We start from the raw sequence: 23,370 nt of genomic DNA on the forward strand, positions 1-23,370 counted from the left end.
TTTCGTTGACGAACGTTTTTTTCATGATAATATGTTGTGGGTCTGTCAGACGTTCAAAATACATGACATTTTTGCGTATTGTCTGTCAAAAGCTAAACAGTATCAGCAATGGTGCTGCATCCTATCCTTGTTTGGTCACGCCCACCACATGGCATCACGCCAGCATCTGTGCACATTCTGCACAACACGCCTGCCGTCACAGTCACACTAAATGATGGACCTTAGTGGCAGCGGCAAGGGCCTTGGTGGTCAGAAACGACGAGATGATCTATGGCAGGGGGGCTCATTACGTCGATCGCGATCGACCGGTAGATCGCGAAGGTAGTGCGGGTAGATCGCGTGCCACTGAAAACTTTTTTTAGATGTTAGTCTAAAACATTTATCTGTTGCAACTCCAAAACAAACAGCAAGACAAACGTTCATCTTTATTTATTTTTACTTTATATTTCCAACATGCCCTCAGTTCAGCGGCACACATCCACAGCCACGCACAACTTCAACAAGTCAAGACTACCGTCTTTCTTAAAGAGACAGCGCTATTTTTGTAAAGGTGCACTGCACCAGTTTTTCTTGATAAAAATAAAAACAAAGATGGATAGAGCTTTTAACACTGCAGCACCAATTAATATGACTATATATACACTGTTACCATTTTATCTGTGTGTAATGCATAATCCTTATAGTAGATCAGAAAGTATTTGCTGTTGGGTGGAAAACTTGTCTGTCTAAAACCATTCTGTTGTTATTGTAATTATTGATGAAAATACTTTTTTTTTTCTTTTAACTAAAATTGACTAAAACTAGACTAAAACCTTTTTGAGTTTTCGTCGACGAAAACTAGACTAAAACCATCACATATAGAAATGACAAAAATGTGACTAAAACTAATAAGCAATTTCGTCCAAACGACTAAGACTAAATCTAAAATGGCTGCCAAAAACAACACTGGTCTGCTACAACGTTTACTCCCTACTAATTCTGACGTGTTTTTCAAGCTCAGCTTCCCAGAGATTTTTTTCCCACAGATGTTTCAGGACAACAGTTTCTCACCTGTGTGAGTCCTCATGTGCTTAGTTGCAGTAGTACTGTGAGTGAAGGTTTTACCACATGTGTCACAACGATATGGCCTCTCACCTGTGTGAGTTCTCATGTGCTTCGTTAAACTACTACTTTCAGTGAAGGTTTTACCACATGTGTCACAACCGTACGGCTTCTCACCTGTGTGAGTCCTCATGTGTTTAATCAAATGACTATTTTGACTGAAACATTTCCCACATGTCTTGCAAGAGAACAGCTTCTCGCCTGGGTGGGTTTCCATATGATGTCTAATTGATGACCAGTTAATAAATCTTTTCCCACATAATTTACAAAGGTAGAGTCTCTCACCTGCGTGAGTCTTCAAGTGTCTGGTTAATTTACTACGTTGCCTGAAGACTTTACCACATGTGTCAGTATCACACTGACTCTCTGACATGGGAGAGTTGTCTACATTGTTACTGTGTCTTGTGTCTCTGTGACGTCTCTTCTTTGGATTCAGCTCTGCATTTCTAGTTGATCCTGAGTCTACATGTTTGCTTCCTTCCTGATCTGGGCTCTCAGCTACAGGAGGGTTGTTAGAGAGGAGCTGGTCACTGTTTGGTTCTGGTTCACTGTGCTCACTTTCCTCATCAGTAGGAGTCTCCATCAAGGAATCAGTCTCCTGGTTCAGTACAAGAAGTTCTCCCTGCTGACTGCTGCAGAGTTCCTCCTGTTCTTCTTTCATCTGTGGAGGTTCTGGTTCCTCCTGTTCCTCTTTCATCTGTGGAGGTTCTGGTTCCTCCTGATCCAGACTGGAGTTCCTCTCCTGGTTCCAGAGCTGCTGGTCACTGAGAACCTCCTCCTCCGTACAGACATGTTGCTGTGGGAGGTCTGGAGGGACAAAGAGACACAACATAAAGGTTACTAATGTGATGACAGGAAAACACATCTGAGCAAATATGTTCTAGTTTAAATCCATGTAGCGTTAGCTGTGCTAGTTAGCCTCTTAGCATGTCATCAGTCTTGTAGCTGTGTGTCTTTCCTCTGTGTCTTCTCCATACTGTGTGTTTCCATTCATTAGTTAGTTCATTTAGACCATTCTAGTTCTACTCACCTATTCTGTGGAACTTTATCTCGGGTTTCCAGGTGATATCCAGCAGTCTGCGCTGACGATCGATCTCTTCCTCGTACTGGACGACAGTTCTTTCAAAGAGTCTGAATATTTCTTCAGCAGCAGCAGTTAGTCGCTCGATGATCAACTCTCTCAAACTCTCAGCTGAAGACATTGTTACTTCAACAGCTCTAATATTTATCTGGGACACGACGACACGACACAACCGTCTTCCAGCTCAGTCCACAAACACAGAAACACTAGTGGTGGGCGGATCGATCCAAATATCAATAATATCGATACCAACGTTGGTATCGAGATTGATCGATACCAATGTAATGAGATCGATACTTAAGTTTCAGTTTCTCTCGTTTCATGAAAGAGGCACCTGACTCTGTTTATCTAAATGCCGCTGCTGTCACAGAGCAGAGCAGGCTCACTTTGCTCCTCCTCCCCTTCTCCTGTGTTTGTTGTACCGTCACGTGACTCCGCATCGCCGAACACTGCCCACCGCTACCAGCCGGGCCCGGCCAGCAGCAGCGCATTACGCACAACGAGAGAAAGAGTAGGGCTGTTTGGTTATATTATCGGGCCGAAAATGAAACGATAGCAAGTTGTACTATTTGTAAAAAGGCTGTAAGATACAGTGGTTACACAACAAACTTGTATAAGCATATGGACATTTTTAAAATCCCCCGCCCACCTGGCCCTGACAGACCCCTGAAAAGAAGAAAAAAAGTACACTAAAGGGGAGAAATGTTGTCTTTTTTGTGTATTGTATTGCACTTCCTAAACACTTCCTTACATTATTTATAATATTTGTTGTGGAGTGGTAATTTTGTACACTTTGTTTATTTAAGAAAAAATAATCCAGAAAGAAGTGCAAGAGATTTAGTTTTGTAATTGCATTGTAGTTTCTGAACACTCTGCCTGAAAAATAATTTTTTATTTGTCCTCAAATGATCATTTTGTGTTGTTTCTGAACAAAAACTTTTGTTGTGATAATAAAGTATTTTCTATTTACTTATAAACTTTGCCCAAATTCTGTACTGGATTTTAACTGCTTAATAATCCAAAAGGCAAATCACAAAAACACTTAAATGTCATGAAAATTCATTCAGATTGAGATTGATTCAGACTGATGGTGCATCCACCGTAATTATTAAAAAGTATCGGTATTGGTATCGGCGATACTGGCCCTGTATTTACTTGGTATCGGATCGATACCAAATTTATCAGTATCGCACACCTCTAAGAAACACAACAACACTACTAACGGAGTTTAAAAAACAAACCACTTCCGCCTGGTGTAACACTATAAAGTTCCGACAGAGGAGGAAAGTTAACATTTTGTTCCGCTACATTTTTAAATCTCACTTCGGATCATATCATCAATTACCTACAGGAATATTAACTCTAAAGTCCATGAAGACAAAACAAAAATCAACTAAATGATTTAACTTAAGGTATATATTATTTTTTATTTTAATTGCTGACTAAATGTATTCACTCTGACACTGTTTTTGTTTCATGTTTAAAGTTTAAGTCGACCACTTCTGTGTCTACTGTAGTAAATCCAAATTTAATCCTGAAACCAGTTTAAACCAGTTTATTTTCTGCTGATTCAGTCGTTAACTGCTGCCCTGAAATACCTCCACCTGGAACATGACATATGGAAGAGAAATAACTTTGGAAATGCTCAAAATAATTTAATCTTTTAGTTGAAGTTTAATTTTTAGGAGCTTTTTATGTCTGAATCTGTAAATTAACCATTGACTAAAAAGCTGTTAGATACATTTTCACAATGGACAATATATATCATTTACCAGCGACCTGCCAGTGTTTTCTGTGCGTTTAGAGTTTTTAGAGTCACATGAAGTTTTTCCAGCACAGTAATTAAAGTCCACAAGTATTATCAGCTCCATGTAGTCACCTGTCTCTGTTCCTGATGTCTGAAATGTGACATGATGAGATTTTTGATTCTGATCAACCAAAGCTTCAGCAGCATTTTACTGATGGAGCCACTTTCAACTTCTTTATCTACAGTTTGATAGTTAAGTCCAGTAGTTCCCAGTCTAGCGATCAGCTCCATCTGAAGTGTCAGCACATAAATGGGAGGGGTGGTGAGATGATTGATGGAAGAGGAAAGAGAAAAAATCAAGCTGTGATACACAGAGTGGGCTGCAGCTTATTGTCTCTTCCACATGCAGCCTCCTGCTCTCCTCCACTTTCCAGCTGAAGAGAAATTCACCTCCAGCGAGCCGTCTGGATGCCTTTGTACTTCCAGTGACTCACCACAGGATGACGCTGCTTCTCTTTGCTTCTTCATTTCAGCCTCAGGCAGCAACAAAATGATCAGAGCTGATCAGGTCTGGATTTATCAAACATGTCAGAGCAGGAAATCTCTTCTAACTGAGCAAAATCTCTCAGAGTCACTGAGCTTTGATTCTACTTTTAGGAGTTGAAGTATAACATTTGATCTTCTGCTTTCACTTGTCAAATTCCTCCTGTATGTCCTGTATTACATTTCACTATTTAAAGGCTTTTAAAGATCTTTTCATTTGAAATAATCCTAATGTCACCTTTAAGAGTCATTGAACTGATTATGTTCAAAGTGTAAACATGTTTTCAGGAGAACAGTCCTTTAATAGAAGAGTATTAACTTTCACCACCAACCTGAATGTGTTTGTGGGAACATCTGCATCTTTCTGATTTGGATTCTTTTCATCTGCTGTTGGATTGCAATCAAGACCGTGAAAGCACACAGCAGCTTCATCTGAGCTGTCAATCAGCAGCAGCAGTCTCATCTGTGGGCTGCAGGGGCTGATGGGAGCTTTGAGGACCTGCTAGAAACCACGTGGCCTCGTCTGATCTCACAGCTCGTCCTTGTTGGGCCTCAGCTGCATCAGAGCTCCACTTCTCCCCAGGTTCACCAGAGGATACACCACTGCACAAAATGCTTTTCCTCCCAGCTGCTGCTCTGTGCTGTCTGTGTTCAGGTGAGTGTTTCCAACAAACTCCACCTTTAACAAACACTGTCTCACTAACCTTCATCCATCTGTCTGTGTCTCTACAGCGCTGGTTGCCATGGCAGCAGAGCTGACCCAGGACCAGTTAACATTGACCAGGAGAGTTGGTCAAACAGTCTCCTTCAGATGTGGAGGGACTGGCCAGTGTAGTAGTGATTATATATTCTGGTACCAGAAGAAAGAAACAGAAACATTCAGAGTGATTCTTTATATTGATAAAAGTGATGGTGACATATTTTCAGGTTACGGTCATCCTCAGAAAGATGATTTCTCATCTGTAAATAATCAGAACGGCTGGGAGTTGGAGATAAAGAATGTTAAAGTCGATCATTCCGCCACCTACTACTGCTCCTGTAGAAAGTCTGCTCCCCACAGTGAGAAATGATTCGAGCAGCCTGAACAAAAACCAACAGATGAACAGATGTCAAACAGTGTTTGTGACAGGAAGAGAGCAGTAAACCACAGCCCAGGTTCACATATTTCACCTCCATCTCAGACAGAGTCCCAAACATACTGAGCTGAGGGAGATTCTTCTTTCCTGCTCTCACTATTTATTTGACATCAGATTTATTGATGTTGTTAGCAGATATTTCAACAGTTAGAAAAAAGATGAAAACAAGACAGAGAAGAACAAAGAGCAGAAACACAAAGTCCATCAAAAGAATTCAATGAAAGAGCAAAAGAACACAAAGAGATTTTAAAAGTCAAAGTTCAATAGAATAAATGATTTCAGACAAATGTTCCAGATGAAGATGAAGCTCCTCTGCTCTGAGCTGCTGCTGGAATAAAGTCCATTCCTGCTTCACAATGTTAATGTTCTCTTAATGAAAACACTTCCAGCAGCACTTGTTGTTTAACACCTTCCAGCAGATTTCCTGTCCACTGCAGCAAAAATTGGTCCACCCCAAAGACAAAACACAGAGGAAGAAACAGAGTAATGTAGTGTATGCTGTTCAGTGCAGTGATGAATGTACAAACTTGTCCATCTTTTCCTGTGACCCACCAAGAGCTGAACCACTCCATATTCTGACAGTATTGTACACTCCAAGGTCTGAATGTTTTACCACCGCTCCTGTTTTTGGTCAGGGATGGTGATGGCCAGATGAAGCCCCATGAAGCCTTGAAGCTTTCCATCAAATTGGTTCATAAAACGGTTCATTTCTTGAGGCTTCATCTGCACCCACACCCCCTGCTCCTCACAACCTTTATTGTCATTTCAACCATGTGTGATGGCCTCTTGACTGTCTTGCCACGGTGTCAACATGGAAATAATCCCAGACCAGAACAGAAATAAAAACACCTTCATTTCATTTTCTGTGGTTCATTCATTCATTTATCTAATCTGTTTTTGATTAATATGTGGGTAATGGTAATAGAGGTCTATTAATGTCATGCTCATGAAGCAGTTGTTTCAAACCTCTGTGCTGATGCGTGGTCTGGTCACGTGATTTCTTTATCTACTTTTCTTTATATATTATGAACCACTTTATTGCTTCATTGGTTACAGAAACACTGTCACTGGTTTGGTTGTCTCTGCTCTTTGGGAGAGCTGAGACTGAGTGGACAGGGGTTTGGTTTGACAGTGTTGCATTCAGTACTAAAGATCCTATAACACTACTAAACCATGATACCAGGAGGAAATGAAAAGAGTTGATGTTAGCGCTGTAACATAAATACTGGTGGGTCATGATGAAGACTCATGGAGTGATTTCTCTGCACACGCTCCGAAGCCTCGGCACAGGACGTCCCATCACTAGTTAGGGAGTCAGGGAAGGACGCCTGTATTTTATTTCATATTTGTTTGGTAGTTGAGTTAGTAATTATGTTGGTCACTTGGTTTGTTTGTTGTTTTGGCTATGCTCACCCTGAAGATGTATAACGATGCAAACAAAGATTGGTTTTTGGACTGCAAGTTGGTGGAGTGCTGGTTCATTTTGGGAGCAGGGAAAAGGGGAGAGTCAGCTTTTTTTTTGTTGTGTACTGGTTTCCCCTAGGCCGGTCATAACACCATAAATGTTAGGGTTCATCCTCTGGGAACCGTGAATGACCACAGGACGTCTGTGAAGGTTCTCAGTCATCCAGGTCATGGTATATCCAAAAAGTGTTAAAAAAGCAACTGGTCTTGTAGAGTTTGTTGAGAAGACGTTTCACCACTCATCTGAGTAGCTTCTTCAGTTCTAAGGGACTGGTGGGAAGCTGAGGTTTAAATAGGAAACTCTGTGGGTATAACCCATCAGAAACTAGCTTGACTTCTTTCTGTAATGATCAGAAACTGGTGCAGCTAATTCCATTAACGCCTAGATACTTACCTGTCAGGGACTGTTTGTCCCTGTCCTCTGTCCCTATGAATGGAGCTTTAACGACCATTATCAGTCAGAGGCTCCAGTCTCAAGGTGTGAATGGGGTTGAAACTTCTTGGAGACAGAAGTTAAAACTGATGAAATGATGTGAGGGAGCACAGTAGCAGACAGACACTCACACATACATGACTCACAGTCATAACAATGGTGACCTCCTGACCTTTCCTCTAGCGCCACCATCAGTACAAAAGTTTATCTACAACAACACTTCAGCAGTTCAAGCTCATCTTTGAATTTTTAGAATAAGATAAAAAACTGTTGAACCTCATTTAATCAAAACCAAAGAACTCTCAGTTCTCTCTAAGTGATCAATAATAAATTAAGGTTCTTGTTTTTCATTTGAGTATTTTCTCTTCATGACACTTGTCAGTGTAACACAATCAACAGTCTGTGTTACTAAATTCACCACCAACCTGAATGTGTTTGTGGGAACATGAATGTTTTTTAGTCTTTCTGCATCATGTGACCCAGATTTTTTTCATCTGCTATCAGATTGAAATCAAGACCATGAAAGCACACAGCAGCTTCATCTGAGCTGTCAATCAGCAGCAGCAGTCTCATCTGTGGGCTGCAGGGGCTGATGGGAGCTTTGAGGACCTGCTAGAAACCACGTGGCCTCGTCTGATCTCACAGCTCGTCCTTGTTGGGCCTCAGCTGCATCAGAGCTCCACTTCTCCCCAGGTTCACCAGAGGATACACCACTGCACAAAATGCTTTTCCTCCCAGCTGCTGCTCTGTGCTGTCTGTGTTCAGGTGAGTGTTTCCAACAAACTCCACCTTTAACAAACACTGTCTGACTAACCTTCATCTATCTGTCTGTGTCTCTACAGCGCTGGTTGCCATGGCAGCAGAGCTGACCCAGGACCAGTTAACATTGACCAGGAGAGTTGGTCAAACAGTCTCCTTCAGATGTGGAGGAACTGACCAGTGTTATTATGATGATGTATTCTGGTACCAGAAGAAAGAAACAGAAACATTTCAATATCACTCATCTGTGAATAAACGGAACGGCGGGCCGTTGGAGATAAAGAATGTTAAAGTCGATCATTCCGCCACCTACTACTGCTCCTGTTATAAGTCTGGTACCCACAGTGAGAAATGATGCGAGCAGCCTGAACAAAAACCAACAGATGAACAGATGTCAAACAGTGTTTGTGACAGGAAGAGAGCAGTAAACCACAGCCCAGGTTCACATATTTCACCTCCATCTCAGACAGAGTCCCAAACATACTGAGCTGAGGGAGATTCTTCTTTCCTGCTCTCACTATTTATTTGACATCAGATTTATTGATGTTGTTAGCAGATATTTCAACAGTTAGAAAAAAGATGAAAACAAGACAGAGAAGAACAAAGAGGAGAAATACAAAGTCAATCAAAAGAATTCAATGAAAGAGCAAAAGAACACAAAGAGATTTTAAAAGTCAAAGTTCAATAGAATAAATGATTTCAGACAAATGTTCCGGATGAAGATGAAGCTCCATACCGATCAGGCATAACATTATGACCACCTTCCTAATATTGTGTAGGTCTCCCTTGTGGTGACTCATCAGAGAATGGACATGGGCCTTCTGAGGGTGTCCTGTGGTGTCTGGTAACACAATGTTGTTAGTGGGGGGCCTTTCAGGGGAGGGGCCTCTGTGGATCATCCCACAGATACTTGATCAGTTTGGGATCTAGTGAATTTGTTCTCTCCTTTCATTCATCAGTCTGTAGCTCCAGGCCCTGAAATAGAAATCTCCATTCCACCATGCATCATATTTATTTTGTAGCCATCAGCATCACATTTATCTTCATCAAATACAATCATCACATACTCAGTAAATCACTTTCACTCTCATCTTCTATCACCTTTCTCAAACTCTCTATCTGTCCTGAGGATGTCTTCTTACTGTCCACAGAGTCCCTCTGATCCAGATCTGTCCCCAGCCTCGTTCACCATCAGTCCTCTGCTGTCTTCTGTCCACCCTGGTTATTCCAGACTCTTGGACAGTCTCTAACTCAATGCTGATTGCTGACACAAATAAAACAACCACATCTTCCTCCTCTTCCTCATCCTCTCCTTCCACACCCAGTCCAGAGGCCCCTGCTGTGTTTGTCCTTCATAGACTGCAAATGGTTAAACCGAGAATTGTAGAAATACTCTCACACCTCCCAAAAACAAAAGACCCAGAAATAAAGCTTCATTCAATAGTTCATGTTCCTCTTTCTAGCATCCATGCTAACTAAATCACAGAATGTCATCACACAGTCAAGAGGACGGGTGGTAGCTAAATCATTTGTGGACAAGATGGAATAAAGTCTAAATAATGTTCCTGAACATGAATTGAATATCCTCCAGAACACTCACAGTCTAGAATCACTTCAATCCCATTTGATAGTTTTTAGGTTTCTAAAGTCATATATTTAAATTGAGCAAATAACATGGAATCTATGGATGTCACTGACACATTTTCTATTTACAAAGTGGAGTAAAAGAAACTTCCCCATATTTTTCATGGGTTCTTTCTGTTCTCTAGTATAAAGGAATTATGTTATGGAACACAGTAAAACCAAGAAGAACCCTGATATGATCAGAAAAATAAGATGAACCAAACCAGATTTACACATTGCAGCTCTGTTACCAGAACCTCATGATCCAAACTAATCCACCCAAAACTAAATCTGACTGATATGTAGCTTTGACTGTTTCATGAACCAGAGTCTGTTGTTGTGTCAGAGACGGAAAAAAAATACAGATGGAATGAAATAAATGATCAGGAACCTGAACAAGTAGCAGGAGAAACTAAACAGATAGAAAGTCAGTATGTTGTTTAGCAGATATTTGGTCATAAATCAAAGTATCAGACAAATTATAGTTATTTTGAAATATGGAAATAAAATGTTTTAACTTAAACACACATTCACTCTGCACTAAACCAAAAAATAAAAGGAATGTCCATTCAAATAAAACGGTGCAGGTCTGAGTCGATGCTTGTGAGCGTTGGAGTCTGAAACTTAGTGACCACTTCACTGATCAAACAGCAAAATAAAATGATGCAGTTGTTTAATCCTCACACTCTCCCTGTCCATTCAGTTTAGCATGCTGAGTGTGGGAACTGGTGAGGGGAAACGATGAGGGAACAGGTGACAGAAAGATGAGGAGAAACCCAATGGATGTCAGCTCTAGGAGACATTGACACTAGTTAGTGGGAATAACCAGGTTTTCTAGATGCCTCCAAGGAGAAAGTCCAAGATGTGTGTCCTGGTCGTGTCCTTGAAGATTAAATATACACACAGGCTACAACACTACAACAGATGATCATTTTCTCATTGAGATCAGACATGTTCCTGACTAGTTCCCTCTCCATGGAATGCATGGTCAGTGCATTCAGACCTTCCTGACTCAGTGAGTTTCAGAAAAATGTTTCGATTGCTTTTGTTGCTTCTGACCGGTGAGCACCAGCACCGGTGAACAGGTGAGCGCAAATATGTACACCCCTCCACCCAATGCCAATATGATGTGCACACACGCGCCAAATTACAAATTACACAACCAGAAACATATAGAAGACAAAACATCAGCAATATAGGAAGGTTCACATTCAAGTAACTTATACCCATAACCCAAAAGTCTCTGCCACCTAGCCTAAAGGTCATTCATACCTGGAAAAATGTCAACACAAGTCCTCTTACATGTGTAAATGTCCAAGTCATGAAAGTATGTCCATATCTGCCTGGGCCTGTCCAGGTAGTTGGTCCTTGTCCTGATGTCAATCTGCCATACAAGTCCTCTTTTATCAGGAACTGTCTCCACAACCCTTCCAGTAAGCCACGAGTTGCATAGTGCAGAATCATCCATGATGATAACAAGGTCTCCATGAACAAAGTTCCGTCTGGTACTCTGCCACTTTGACCCACTCCTTGACCCAGCGCTTCCAAAACAGGTCAGACATATACTGCACTTGTCTCCATCGACGCCGAGCGTATATGTCCTCCTTTTGAAACACTCCTGGTGGCAACGATGGCCTGGACTTAAGAATCAAGAATCAAGAATAAAGAATCAAGAATAAAGAATCAAGAATAAAGAATCCTTTATTGTCATTATGTGAGAACATAGTGAATTTTTTACGGTACCTCCTGGCTTAAATAGTGTAATATGAAAAAGAATAGAATAGGCAATTTTTTAACTATAAGAATAAAATAAGATCAAAACTAAAAATACAGTTGTACAGATATATACATATGAGTGAATAGTCAGCAGCAAACCTTGTAAACCTAATATAGTGCAGACATTGCAATGATTTGTGAAGTGTCCATGGTGGGGGGTGGGCGGGGTCAGGGGGGAGGGTTGAGTGTGTGTGTGTGCAGGGCGGGATGGGGGGTGATTGACTTCACAGCTCTGGGGAAGAAGCTGTCTCTCAGTCTGTTGGTTGTGGTTTTGATGTTTCTGTAACTTTTCCATGAAGGAAGTCAGCTCATTGACACATGCTCTGAGGGCTCATCCAGGGATGTTGTCTGGCTCTGCTGCTTTGTGGGGTTTGATCCTCTTCAGGTCTTTGTGTACCAGGGCTGATGAGACGCTTGGTGGTGGAGAGGGGGGTTCCGTGGTATAGGTGTGTGTGTGCCTACTCTCTGTGCTGGAGCTGGAGGTCTCAAAGAGGGTGTAGAAGGTGCTGAGGTCATCCAGCAGGCTGTCTGAGGAGCTGATGGTGATGGTGGTGGTCCTGTAGTCTGTGATCTGCTGCAGGCCCTGCCACATCCACCCAGAGTCAGCAGTAGAATAGAAGCTGTCCAGCTTCTCTCTGTGCTTCTTGGCCGCTGTGTTGACTTTTTTTATTTCGTACTTTGAAGCTTTGTACACTGCCTCATTCAATGATCTAAATGCAAGAGAGAGAACACACACCATGTGTCGTAAATTATTGTCTATCCAGGGCTTCAATTTGGTGATTGGTTTTGTTGGTTTTATCTGTAGGCTGGGAACAGGAAGAGATGTGGTCTGTGTGTTTGAAGTGGGGCTGGTGTGCACCCCATATGTAACTGTACACATGATCCAAGGTGGGAATGTCCACATATTGGTAGTATTTGGGGAACACAGTCCATAGCTTGCACTGATTGAAGTTTCCCATTGTGAGAATAACGTCATCAGGATGAGCTGTCTCTGATGACGTCATGTAGCTTGCTGAGCGCTCTAGTGGAGTTGGCTCACAGGGGGCTCACGCTACTAAAATAGTGGACTGAGCAACCACTGACATTAACATCAGAGCCATGCTGCTAGTGTGGCTAAAAGAAAAGAGAAGAAGAGACAGTCATGTTGATGTGAACATTAGAGAAACACATCATGGAGCTGAAATATGATCCTACTTCCTCATTTGGACTCGTTCACCTCAGCTGACTCTCTCAACGGCACACAGGTTTTTGTATTAGTCTTTTTCACTGTGTGGAGGCTACTACTACCTCATCTTTGGCTCTGGAACTAAACTGTATGTAACAGGTAAGAAGAAACATTTCTTTTCCTTCAGTTGTTTTATTGTAGAAGCTGAAAATGTGTTTAAAGTCAGTTTGTGCTGCTTCAGCCTTTCCATGTTAGTTTTTTCCTCATTAGTAGAGAATTCATCCTGCAGCCATTGTTCCATAAGAAAAGCTCAATCATTTCTGAAAACATGTTGAAATCTGACTGAACAACTAAAGTTCTTCTTTATTTCTGTAAATATTAGTGACGTTCCAAACATTTAGGATTTGATCATCTCAGTAATTCTGTGACATGTGTTGTTGAAAACAAGATGATATTTGATGTTCAACTATTTCAGATTGTTTTGAAGTGTCTATCGATTGTTTTGGATCATTTCTGAAAGTTAGAACCTTGTCAGATCTAATCGCTGTCAGTTATTATTTATCTGATGGTAAATGTGTCTTTAATTAATAATGGATTCATAGAAAAAGAAAAAAACACAAAGTGAATGTGATATTAGAAGAAATAGAATTGACTCAAACAATGTTTTATTACTATCATCAGCATAAAGTATTTAAACATTTGAACATGACTGACACAAACTTGTATATTGATGTGTTTTATTGGTGATTAAAGTCTGTGCTCTTAAATGTGGAATATTCAATACATATTGGAATCAGAGAAATGACAAACGTACAACTGAAAAACACAATTCAGGGATTTGGAAATTATTTAAATATTTAATTAAATTTAATTTAATTAAATTTAATTTAATTTAATTTAATTTAATTTAATTTAATTTACAATAGTACACATTTTTGAATGCACCATTAATGCTGAACCGTATGTAGAGGTTTTGGAGCAACAAATGCTGCTGTCCTGGTGACGTCTTATTCTGGAAGGCCTTTCTTAAATTATAATAAAATAAAATAAAATAAAATAAAATAAAATAAAATAAAATAAAATAAAATAAAATAAAATAAAATTAAATTAAATTAAATTAAATTAAATTAAATTAAATTAAATAAAGGAGCAGCTAAAATCTTATATTAAATCAGATTGTAAAATATTTCCCGTTCTAAACTACAGCAGCTGTGAGTTGATAAAAGACGACGTGATGAAACACAGTCGACATGTTTCTGTCCCAACTTCTTTGAAACGTGTTGTTGGATTCAACTTCAAAACCAGCAAATAATGTAATTTGATGAAGATAAAATAAGATAATCCTTTAATTATCCCACCGTGGGGAAATTTGCAGCGTTGCAGCAGTAGACAGTTTAAGGACAGAGCACACAGGAGATAAAAAGAAGTAATAAAACATTAAATACATACAAAGAATAGAAACTGAAATACAATAGAAATCCTACTTATGTATGTATGTATGTATATGGCACATGAAAGAATAAATGATATGCAAACATAAGTTCTTCCAAATATATTAAGGATATTCCAGTTTGTGTTGTGATTGTCCAGCGTGTGTTTGGTCTACTGGGAGCAGGCTTGATTATACAACTGATGATTGATCAACCACTGGATCTGTTCTGATTGATTTTATATAGCATCAGTTATTTTGGAAACAGAAATTTACATGAAGATATATTATAATGTCTACTGAATATGTAGACCGATCAGCCGTAACATTATGACCGGTGAAGTGGTTAGACGACTGGGTCAGAGCATCTCCAGAACTGCAGCTCTTGTGGGGTTTTCCTGGTCTGCAGTGATCAGTATCTATCAAAAGTGGTCCAAGGAAGGAGAAGAACCAGAGACAGGGTGGTCATGGGCAGCAAAGGATCATTGACCCTTGTGGTCCCATCCAACAGACGAGCTACTGTAGCTCAGACTGCTGAAAAGGTTAATGCTGGTTGAACTTTGTTCTGTATTGATGAGTAGTTTAGTGATCAGAGTCCATGTAGTTTCCAGGATCAGACTGAATGCAGAGCAGTGCTGGAAGCTGCTGTTGACTGTGTGAATGTGTGTGTGCTGTCAAACTTCAGATGAGCAGATAGTGAAGCCCGTGGTGAGCGTGTACCCAGCAGCAGCATCCAGAGCCAACCTGGAGGGGAAGAGCTCCCTGCTGTGTCTGGCCTCATCCATGTTTCCTCCTCTGGTCCAGTTCTCCTGGAAAAGACAGAAGAAGAATGACCCTCTGAAGGAGCTGACCCCTGCTCAGGGAGAGCAGCTGGAGCTCAGAGAGTCGGGACGCAGCGCCTCCATCATGCTGGTGGATAGAGATGATCTGGACAAGTATAAATATCGCTGCTCCGTCAAGTACGAGGAGGGGACAGTGGAGGTCACAGTGGAGGACACAGTGAAGGCCACAGTAGAGCCCCAAAGCCAACAAGGTAATGAAGGCTTGGTGACTGTGTTCAACAATGATTCAGCTTCATGTGGAGACGCTGTCAAAGAGAGCAGAGGAGCAGAGGACTGACATTTCTCACTGCAGCTCCAAACATTTGACTCCTTTTCTGTTTCAGAGTTTCCAGCTCCAGCAGCCTCCTGTCCTCCAGAGAGAGAGCCAGCAGACCTGCCAGCTCTGCAGCAAGATCACTGTAAGATCACCTGCTGCCTCTCTGCATGGACAGCTCCAATGTCCAATGAGGACACTAGAACAACTTTACAGGATTAATCTGACACTTCCACTAATTCATATCTGTCTGTCTGTCTGTCTGTCTGTCAGTGTCCTTCCAGTCTCAGTGCAGGGTGAAGCTGCTCTGTCTGCTGTACACAATGCTGATAGTGAAGAGTCTGGTGTACTGCTGTGGACTCTCTCTGCTGATGAGCCTCAGAAACAAGGGACCGTCCACCAACTCCACACATGCTGACTGACTGTTTTCTGCTGCTCTTTTCTCTCCATCAGATCTCATCAGTTCATCTCATTCATCACTTTCATCAGTATTCACAAATGTTGTTGTAATGTGCTTCTTTGTAATCTGTATCTTTTCATTCACATCTTGATTGTCATCCTGGAAATAGAAACACATATATTCACATAGAAATCTACTCTTATGACGTCTTCATTCTCTAGTAGTCTAGTTTATTTTCACTTTCAACTGTGACTTGTATAATAATCATCATCAGTTTCCAGCAGGCTGTTTCTTCTGCTCTTGTGTTTCTTTCTAATAAATGCAGACTCCACCAGGCTGCTCTTTTCTTTCACTGGAACACACTCAATAAACACAAGAAACCGACACAATCCCAGAGTCTGGCTTTGATAAACTGCTTTTTATGTGTCTTAACAAAGCAAGTCAAATACTTTAGCTCGTATATTAGGAACTGTTGGATGTCAGTAAATAAAGTTGAAGCTTAAGCAGCTTCCAGTTCCTGGATGTGATGTCTATGAACCCTGTGAATGAAGCACAGACTGCTGCACTGATAAAAAATGAAGCTGGAATAGAATTTCCATGAGAAATGTGGGTCAGTGTGGTTAATGAGGTGAACTCATGGTGGATTAGAACTGATTGGGACGTTCAGGCTTTTTTTGTCAACTATAACTCAGTGAAATAATGAGACTTGAGGTGAACCAACATGGACGCCTGCTTCAGAACAACAGCATGACTTGTTTATCTCATGGGTTTGTGTCTCTGTCTCAGTGAGGCTTGTGTTCGGTTCTGATTAATGAGAAAGAACAGGAAGCATTATTGTTTCCTGTAGAAGTTGAAAATCTTCTCATGGGATCAATTTAAACACTTTGCAGGCAAGGAGTTCAACTTCTTTAAAGTTCTATTTATCAGAGAGGAGAAATTTATGAGAGGATGGAAGATTTTAAACACACCACAATAAAATAATTAGTTTCATTTAATTGCAGAAAAACAATTGAACATAATTACTGATTGTAATGTTTAATAATAAATGTAAATGTGTTTCTCTCTCAGATGAAGAACACAGGTGCTTCCTGGAAAGATTCTTTAACCACAGCTGGTGGTTGAAACTGTCATTGTGTCATTAAAGTGAAAAGCCACAGCTAACGGTGTGGAGGCTGCAGAGCACAAACCCACACAGCCCGTCTGCTGCAGGAAGGAAGTCTGATTGGCTGTCAGCAGTTTGTTTTCTGTCCTAATAACCACTGAGAACAGATTCATATCTGCTGCTGAACACACTCATCACCTCCCCTCCCTTTCTCTTGTTTTCTGTAAACCTTTTTTCCTCTGAGCCCTCCACCCACACAGAGTTGAACTGAGTCCGATCACCCACCTGAAGCTCATGTCCTGGTAACATGTTCAGGGTATTTAGAGGTTTGGATGATTAAAGATGCACTTTACACTTTGAAATCAACAATAAGAACGTTAATGAAATGTTATTTTATTGATCAGACACCTCTGTGATTAATGACTGATTAGGATTTATCCACTAACAGGTCCAGTTGAGGACCATGAACTTTCAGTGTTCAGCTCTCAAACAGTTGAATTTCCACTGACACACTGACCTGCTGCTAATGAAACTATTTCATGACTGTTAATTAAACACATCCTTCATTTGATCAACATTCAAACTTCAGCACTGACTCATCAAACCGCTGGATGATAGTTTTTAACAGTCGTAGCTTCAAATCAGCTCTGCTCTTTGTTCATCTGTGTAAACAACAGTGTCGTCAGCGTAGAGTTCAACATCCACACCGACACATTTATATTAGAGAACTAATACACAAACTAAATAATCTGAAGACACAGAACTGAACCTGGTGGAACAACCACAAACAATAGATGTTCATTTTTATTTCTAATGTCTTCGGAAGAATCATATGACATAATGAATCTTTAGACAAGAAGAAAAACAAAACACCATTATTATTTTATAGTTGTTGTATTTTAATAGAACAGAATAAATGGATGAACACACTGCATTGTATTTCTATAATAAAAAGAAAAAGAAAGCAAACACATTTTGTATTAAATGTTGAAACATCTACAAGGAAGTTAATTCTTTAATATTTAGAAGTTACAATTAAGAGATTTAATAAAGAAACTCTGATAAATCTATGTGACTCTACATTACAACCAAAGCATCATGACTAACATTTGTGAATACTGATCAAAGTGATGAATGAGATGAACTGATGAGATCTGATGGAGAGAAAAGAGCAGCAGAAAACAGTCAGTCAGCATGTGTGGAGTTGGTGGACGGTCCCTTGTTTCTGAGGCTCATCAGCAGAGAGAGTCCACAGCAGTACACCAGACTCTTCACTATCAGCACTGTGTACAGCAGACAGAGCAGCTTCACCCTGCACTGAGACTGGAAGGACACTGACAGACAGACAGACAGACAGACAGACAGACAGACAGACAGATATGAATTAGTGGAAGTGTCAGATTAATCCTGTAAAGTTGTTCTAGTGTCCTCATTGGACATTGGAGCTGTCCACGCAGAGAGGCAGCAGGTGATCTTACAGTGATCTTGCTTCAGAGCTGGCAGGTCTGCTGGCTCTCTCTCTGGAGGACAGGAGGCTGCTGGAGCTGGAACCTCTGAAACAGAAAAGGAGTCAAATGTTTGGAGCTGCAGTGAGAAATGTCAGTCCTCTGCTCCTCTGCTCTCTTTGACAGCGTCTCCACATGAAGCTGAATCACTGCTGAACACAGTCAGCAAGCCTTCATTACCTTGTTGGCTTTGGGGCTCTACTGTGGCCTTCACTGTGTCCTCCACTGTGACCTCCACTGTCTCCACCTCGTGCTCGACGGAACAGTAATATTTATACTTGTAGAGATCATCTCTAACCACCAGCCTGATGGAGGCGCTGTGTCCCGACTCTCTGAGCTCCAGCTGCTCTCCCTGAGCAGGGGTCAGCTCCTCCAGAGGGCCGTTCTTCTTCTGTCTTTTCCAGGAGAACTGGACCAGAGGAGGAAACATGGATGAGGCCAGACACAGCAGGGAGCTCTTCCCCTCCAGGTTGGCTCTGGATGCTGCTGGGTACACGCTCACCACGGGCTTCACTACCTGCTTATCTGAAAAGTTTGACAGCACACACACATTCACACAGTCAACAGCAGCTTCCAGCACTGCTCTGCATTCATTCTGATCCTGGAAACTACATGGACTCTGATCACTAAACTACTCATCAATACAGAACAAAGTTCAACCAGCATTAACCTTTTCAGCAGTCTGAGCTACAGTAGCTCGTCTGTTGGATGGGACCACAAGGGTCAATGATCCTTTGCTGCCCATGACCACCCTGTCTCTGGTTCTTCTCCTTCCTTGGACCACTTTTGATAGATACTGATCACTGCAGACCAGGAAAACCCCACAAGAGCTGCAGTTCTGTAGATGCTCTGACCCAGTCGTCGAACAACTTCACCGGTCATAATGTTATGGCTGATCGGTCTGCAGATTCAGTATACATTATAATATATCTTCATGTAAATTTCTGTTTCCAAAATAACTGATGCTATATAAAATCAATCAGAACAGATCCAGTGGTTGATCAATCATCAGTTGTAAAGGCAAAGGCCCTAATGGGCAAACTTCCCAGTTATATTTGTAATCTTTTGTCATTTTGCCCTTCTACATACAACACCCGTTCCTCAAGCAAGCTCCTACTACATTCCCCCACATCACGAACAAAACTGGGGAAATCTGCCTTTTCATCCTATGCACCACATGCCTGGAATGATCTACAACATACACTCAACTTGGACTCCTTACCCTCCCTAACTGTTTTTAAAAATATTTTAAAGCTGACTTACACTGAACAGTGTCACTGCTTCTAGTATTTTTATTTCATTCTAATGTATTTTTGGCTCTCCCTAGTCTTTGTTGTCTTTGACTCTGTGTTCTCTGTGTTAGTCTGTTTTTGATATCTTTGCTCTGTACCCATGTCCTATGTTGTATTTCCTTGTCTTTTATAACTTATACTGTATAATTGCTGCCATCTTGACCAGGACTCCGTGGTAGAAGAGACACTGTGTCTCAATGGGACCTTCCTGGTAAAACAAAGGTTAAATAAAAAATAAAAAATAATCAAGCCTGCTCCCAGTAAACCAAACACACGCTGGACAATCACAACACAAACTGGAATATCCTTAATATATTTGGAAGAACTTATGTTTGCATATCATTTATTCTTTCATGTGCAATATACATACATACATACGTAAGTAGGATTTCTATTGTATTTCAGTTTCTATTCTTTGTATTTATTTAATGTTTTATTACTTCTTTTTATCTCCTGTGTGCTCTGTCCTTAAACTGTCTACTGCTGCAACGCTCCAAATTTCCCCACAGTGGGATAAATAAAGGATTATCTTATTTTATCTTCATCAAAAGACATTATTTGCTGGTTTTGAATTTGAATCCAACAACACGTTTCAAAGAAGTTGGGACAGAAACATGTCGACTGTGTTTCATCACGTCGTCTTTTATCAACTCACAGCTGCTGTAGTTTAGAACGGGAAATATTTTACAATCTGATTTAATATAAGATTTTAGCTGCTCCTTTATTTTATTTTATTTTATTTTATTTTATTTTAAGAAAGGCCTTCCAGAATAAGACGTCATCTGGATAGCAGCATTTGTTGCTCCAAAACCTCTACATACGGTTCAGCATTAATGGTGCGTTCACAAATGTGCAAGTTAATGAAGAGCAGCCTGAATTTAAATAAGCACCTATTCCTTTAAAAAGGAAAAACAAAAAAAATCTTCTATGTACTATTTTCAAGTAAATTAAATTAAATTAAATTAAATTGAATTAAATTAAATATTTAAATCATTTCCATATCCCTGAATTGTGTTTTTCAGTTGTACGTTTGTCATTTCTCTGATTCCAATATGTATTGAATATTCCACATTTAAGAGCACAGACTTTAATCACTAATAAAACACATCAATATACAAGTTTGTGTCAGTCATGTTCAAATGTATAAATACTTCATGCTGATGATAGTAATAAAACATTGTTTGAGTCAATTCTATTTCTTCTAATATCACATTCATTTTGTGTTTTTTTCTTTTTCTATGAATCCATTATCAATTAAAGACACATTTACCATCAGATAAATAATAACTGACAGCCATTAGATCTGACAAGGTTCTAACTTTCAGAAATGATCCAATACAATCGATAGACACTTCAAAACAATCTGAAATAGTTGAACATCAAATATCATCTTGTTTTCAACAACACATGTCACAGAATTACTGAGATGATTAAATCCTAAATGTTTGGAACGTCACTAATATTTACAGAAATAAAGAAGAACTTTAGTTGTTCAGTCAGATTTCAACATGTTTTCAGAAATGATTGAGCTTTTCTTATGGAACAATGGCTGCAGGATGAATTCTCTACTAATGAGGAAAAAACTAACATGGAAAGGCTGAAGCAGCACAAACTGACTTTAAACACATTTTCAGCTTCTACAATAAAACAACTGAAGGAAAAGAAATGTTTCTTCTTACCTGTTACATACAGTTTAGTTCCAGAGACAAACATGCGGTAGTTGCCTCCTCCACACAGTGAAAAAGACTAATACAAAAACCTGTATGCTGTTGAGAGAGTCAGCTGAGGTGAACGAGTCCAAATGAGGAAGTAGGATCATATTTCAGCTCCATGATGTGTTTCTTTAATGTTCACATCAAGTTTTTATTTTCATTTTCATGTTTATTTTCATGTTGGTACATGAGGTGGAACAAAATTAGTTACTCCAAGTGCAAGCCAATAGCAGAGACAGTAAAAAGTATAAAAATAGAATAAAACTAGCTAACTAAGTATAAGTACAAAATATCAAGATAGAATGCTCAGTAAGTAATATAAATATAGAAAATCTAGAGAGAAAAAAAAAGTATAAACACTAAAATAAGTGGGTGGTTGTCATGGAAGGGAGGGTGGTGACGTGTGTGTGTGTGTGTGTGTGGGGGGGTGGTGGTGGTGGTGGGGGGGGGGGGGGGGGGGGGGTGTCTTACAGCCTCCTGGAAGAAGCTGCTCCTCAGTCTGGTGGTCCTGCTCCTAATGCTCTGCAGCAGCGACTAACATGTGTGTGCGAGGTCTTTCATGATGGAGGTGGCCTTTTTCCTGCATCTGGAGGTGTAAATATCTGTGGTGGTAGGTAGACTCCGTCACACAGTCTTCTGTGCAGCTTTCACCTCCCTCTCCATAGCCTTCTTCTCAGCTGCTGTGCCACACAGTCAAGCAGGAGCACAGAACGCACTCCACCACACATCTGTAGAATGATGTTCTTAGTGAGGGACAGGAGGACACTGGACAAACTGCTCTCCATCATGGACAATGCATCACATCCACTACACCAGACAATAGAGGGGCAGCGGAGCTCATTCTCCAACAGACTGATCCAGCTCCACTCCCACAGTGAACGCTATAGGACTTCATTCATACCATTTTCAGTCCAGCTGTACAACAACTCAATTTTCTGTAACAGATAACTCCATGTCCTTACTATGTATGTGTATATATATTCTTCCGTCTCAACTGTTGGATGCATTGTCATTTAAACTGGTTCAGAGATTCATGTTCCCCTGAGGATGACCAGCACGGGCTGTTTCAGTGATCAGGCAACTCCCCAGGACAAAGAAAATATTTCTTTCTGTCACATTCAACCACAGTGAACTGTAGATGATGTAATACAATCTGAATGTGTTCCAGAAGGCCTTGAACTGGTATCATCTCCTTTGATCTTTTTATTCAGACTCTGGAGCAGACAGTTAGCTATCGATCAAAACATTTCTCCAAAACTCACTGAGTCAGGAAGGTCTGAATGCACTGGTCATGCTTTCCATGGAGAGAGAACTAGTCAGGAACATGTCTGATCTGAATGGGAAACTGATCATCTGTTGTAATGTTGTAGCCTAAAGTTACTGAACGTTGCTAACGTGTGTTAATGTGTGTTAATGCTGTGAAGCTAAGCTAAAGCTAAATTAATTCAGAATGCGCTTGTTTTACCATGTGGATACTTTTCAATAAGGGAAGTAACTAAAAGAAGTTTGTGTTTAATCTTCAAGAACACGACCAGGACACACATCTTGGACTTTCTCCTTGTGGGCTCCTAGAAGACCTGGTTATTCCCAATAACTAGCAACAGTGTTTCCTGGAGCTGACATCCATTGGGTTTCTCCTCATCTTTCTGTCACCTGTTCCCTCATCGTTTCCACTCACCAGTTCCCACACTCAGCATGCTAAACTGAAAGGACAGGGAGAGTGACACCTGTTTATCTGAAATAAAATCCTGGTTCACCTCAAAGTTTCTAAAACTGATAGTGATAAAACTAAACTCCTCCCCATGGGAACCAAATCCACACTTTCCAAAGCTGACAGTTCTTCCCTCACAGTCGACAGTTCCTTAGTTTCCCCCTCCACCTAGGTTAAGAGTCTGGGTGTCATCCTTGACAGCTCTTTGTCATTTCATTCATCCCTCCCTCAGCCCCCATACCACTTCCATCCTTGTTCACAGCCTTGTCACCTCCCGCATTGATTACTGCAACTCT

At 40.5% G+C, this 23,370-nt stretch overlaps 1 protein-coding gene and 1 gene segment (V, D, J or C); one reads left to right on the forward strand and one right to left on the reverse strand.

Annotated features, from left to right (window-relative positions):
* Window positions 1-21,484, reverse strand: part of LOC311489664 (immunoglobulin lambda constant 6-like) — a 75,093-nt gene extending 53,609 nt beyond the window's left edge. The window contains exons 1-2 of the C gene segment in view: window positions 21,331-21,484; window positions 18,540-18,884 (exon numbers count right to left, since the gene is read on the reverse strand).
* On the forward strand, window positions 14,563-16,564 carry LOC311489855 (uncharacterized protein; the record flags this gene model as incomplete). The annotated part of the gene is made up of 3 exons (XM_084547168.1): window positions 14,563-15,290; window positions 15,423-15,497; window positions 16,539-16,564. The coding sequence occupies exons 1-3, from the start codon at window positions 14,918-14,920 to the stop codon at window positions 16,562-16,564; spliced, it is 474 nt and encodes a 157-aa protein (XP_084403294.1). The 5' UTR covers window positions 14,563-14,917.
* Window positions 21,485-23,370: the final 1,886 nt, after the last annotated feature.

The sequence above is a fragment of the Chelon labrosus genome, assembly GCF_963514085.1.
Source record: "Chelon labrosus genome assembly, chromosome: 6".
Taxonomy (NCBI): Eukaryota; Metazoa; Chordata; class Actinopteri; order Mugiliformes; family Mugilidae; genus Chelon; species Chelon labrosus.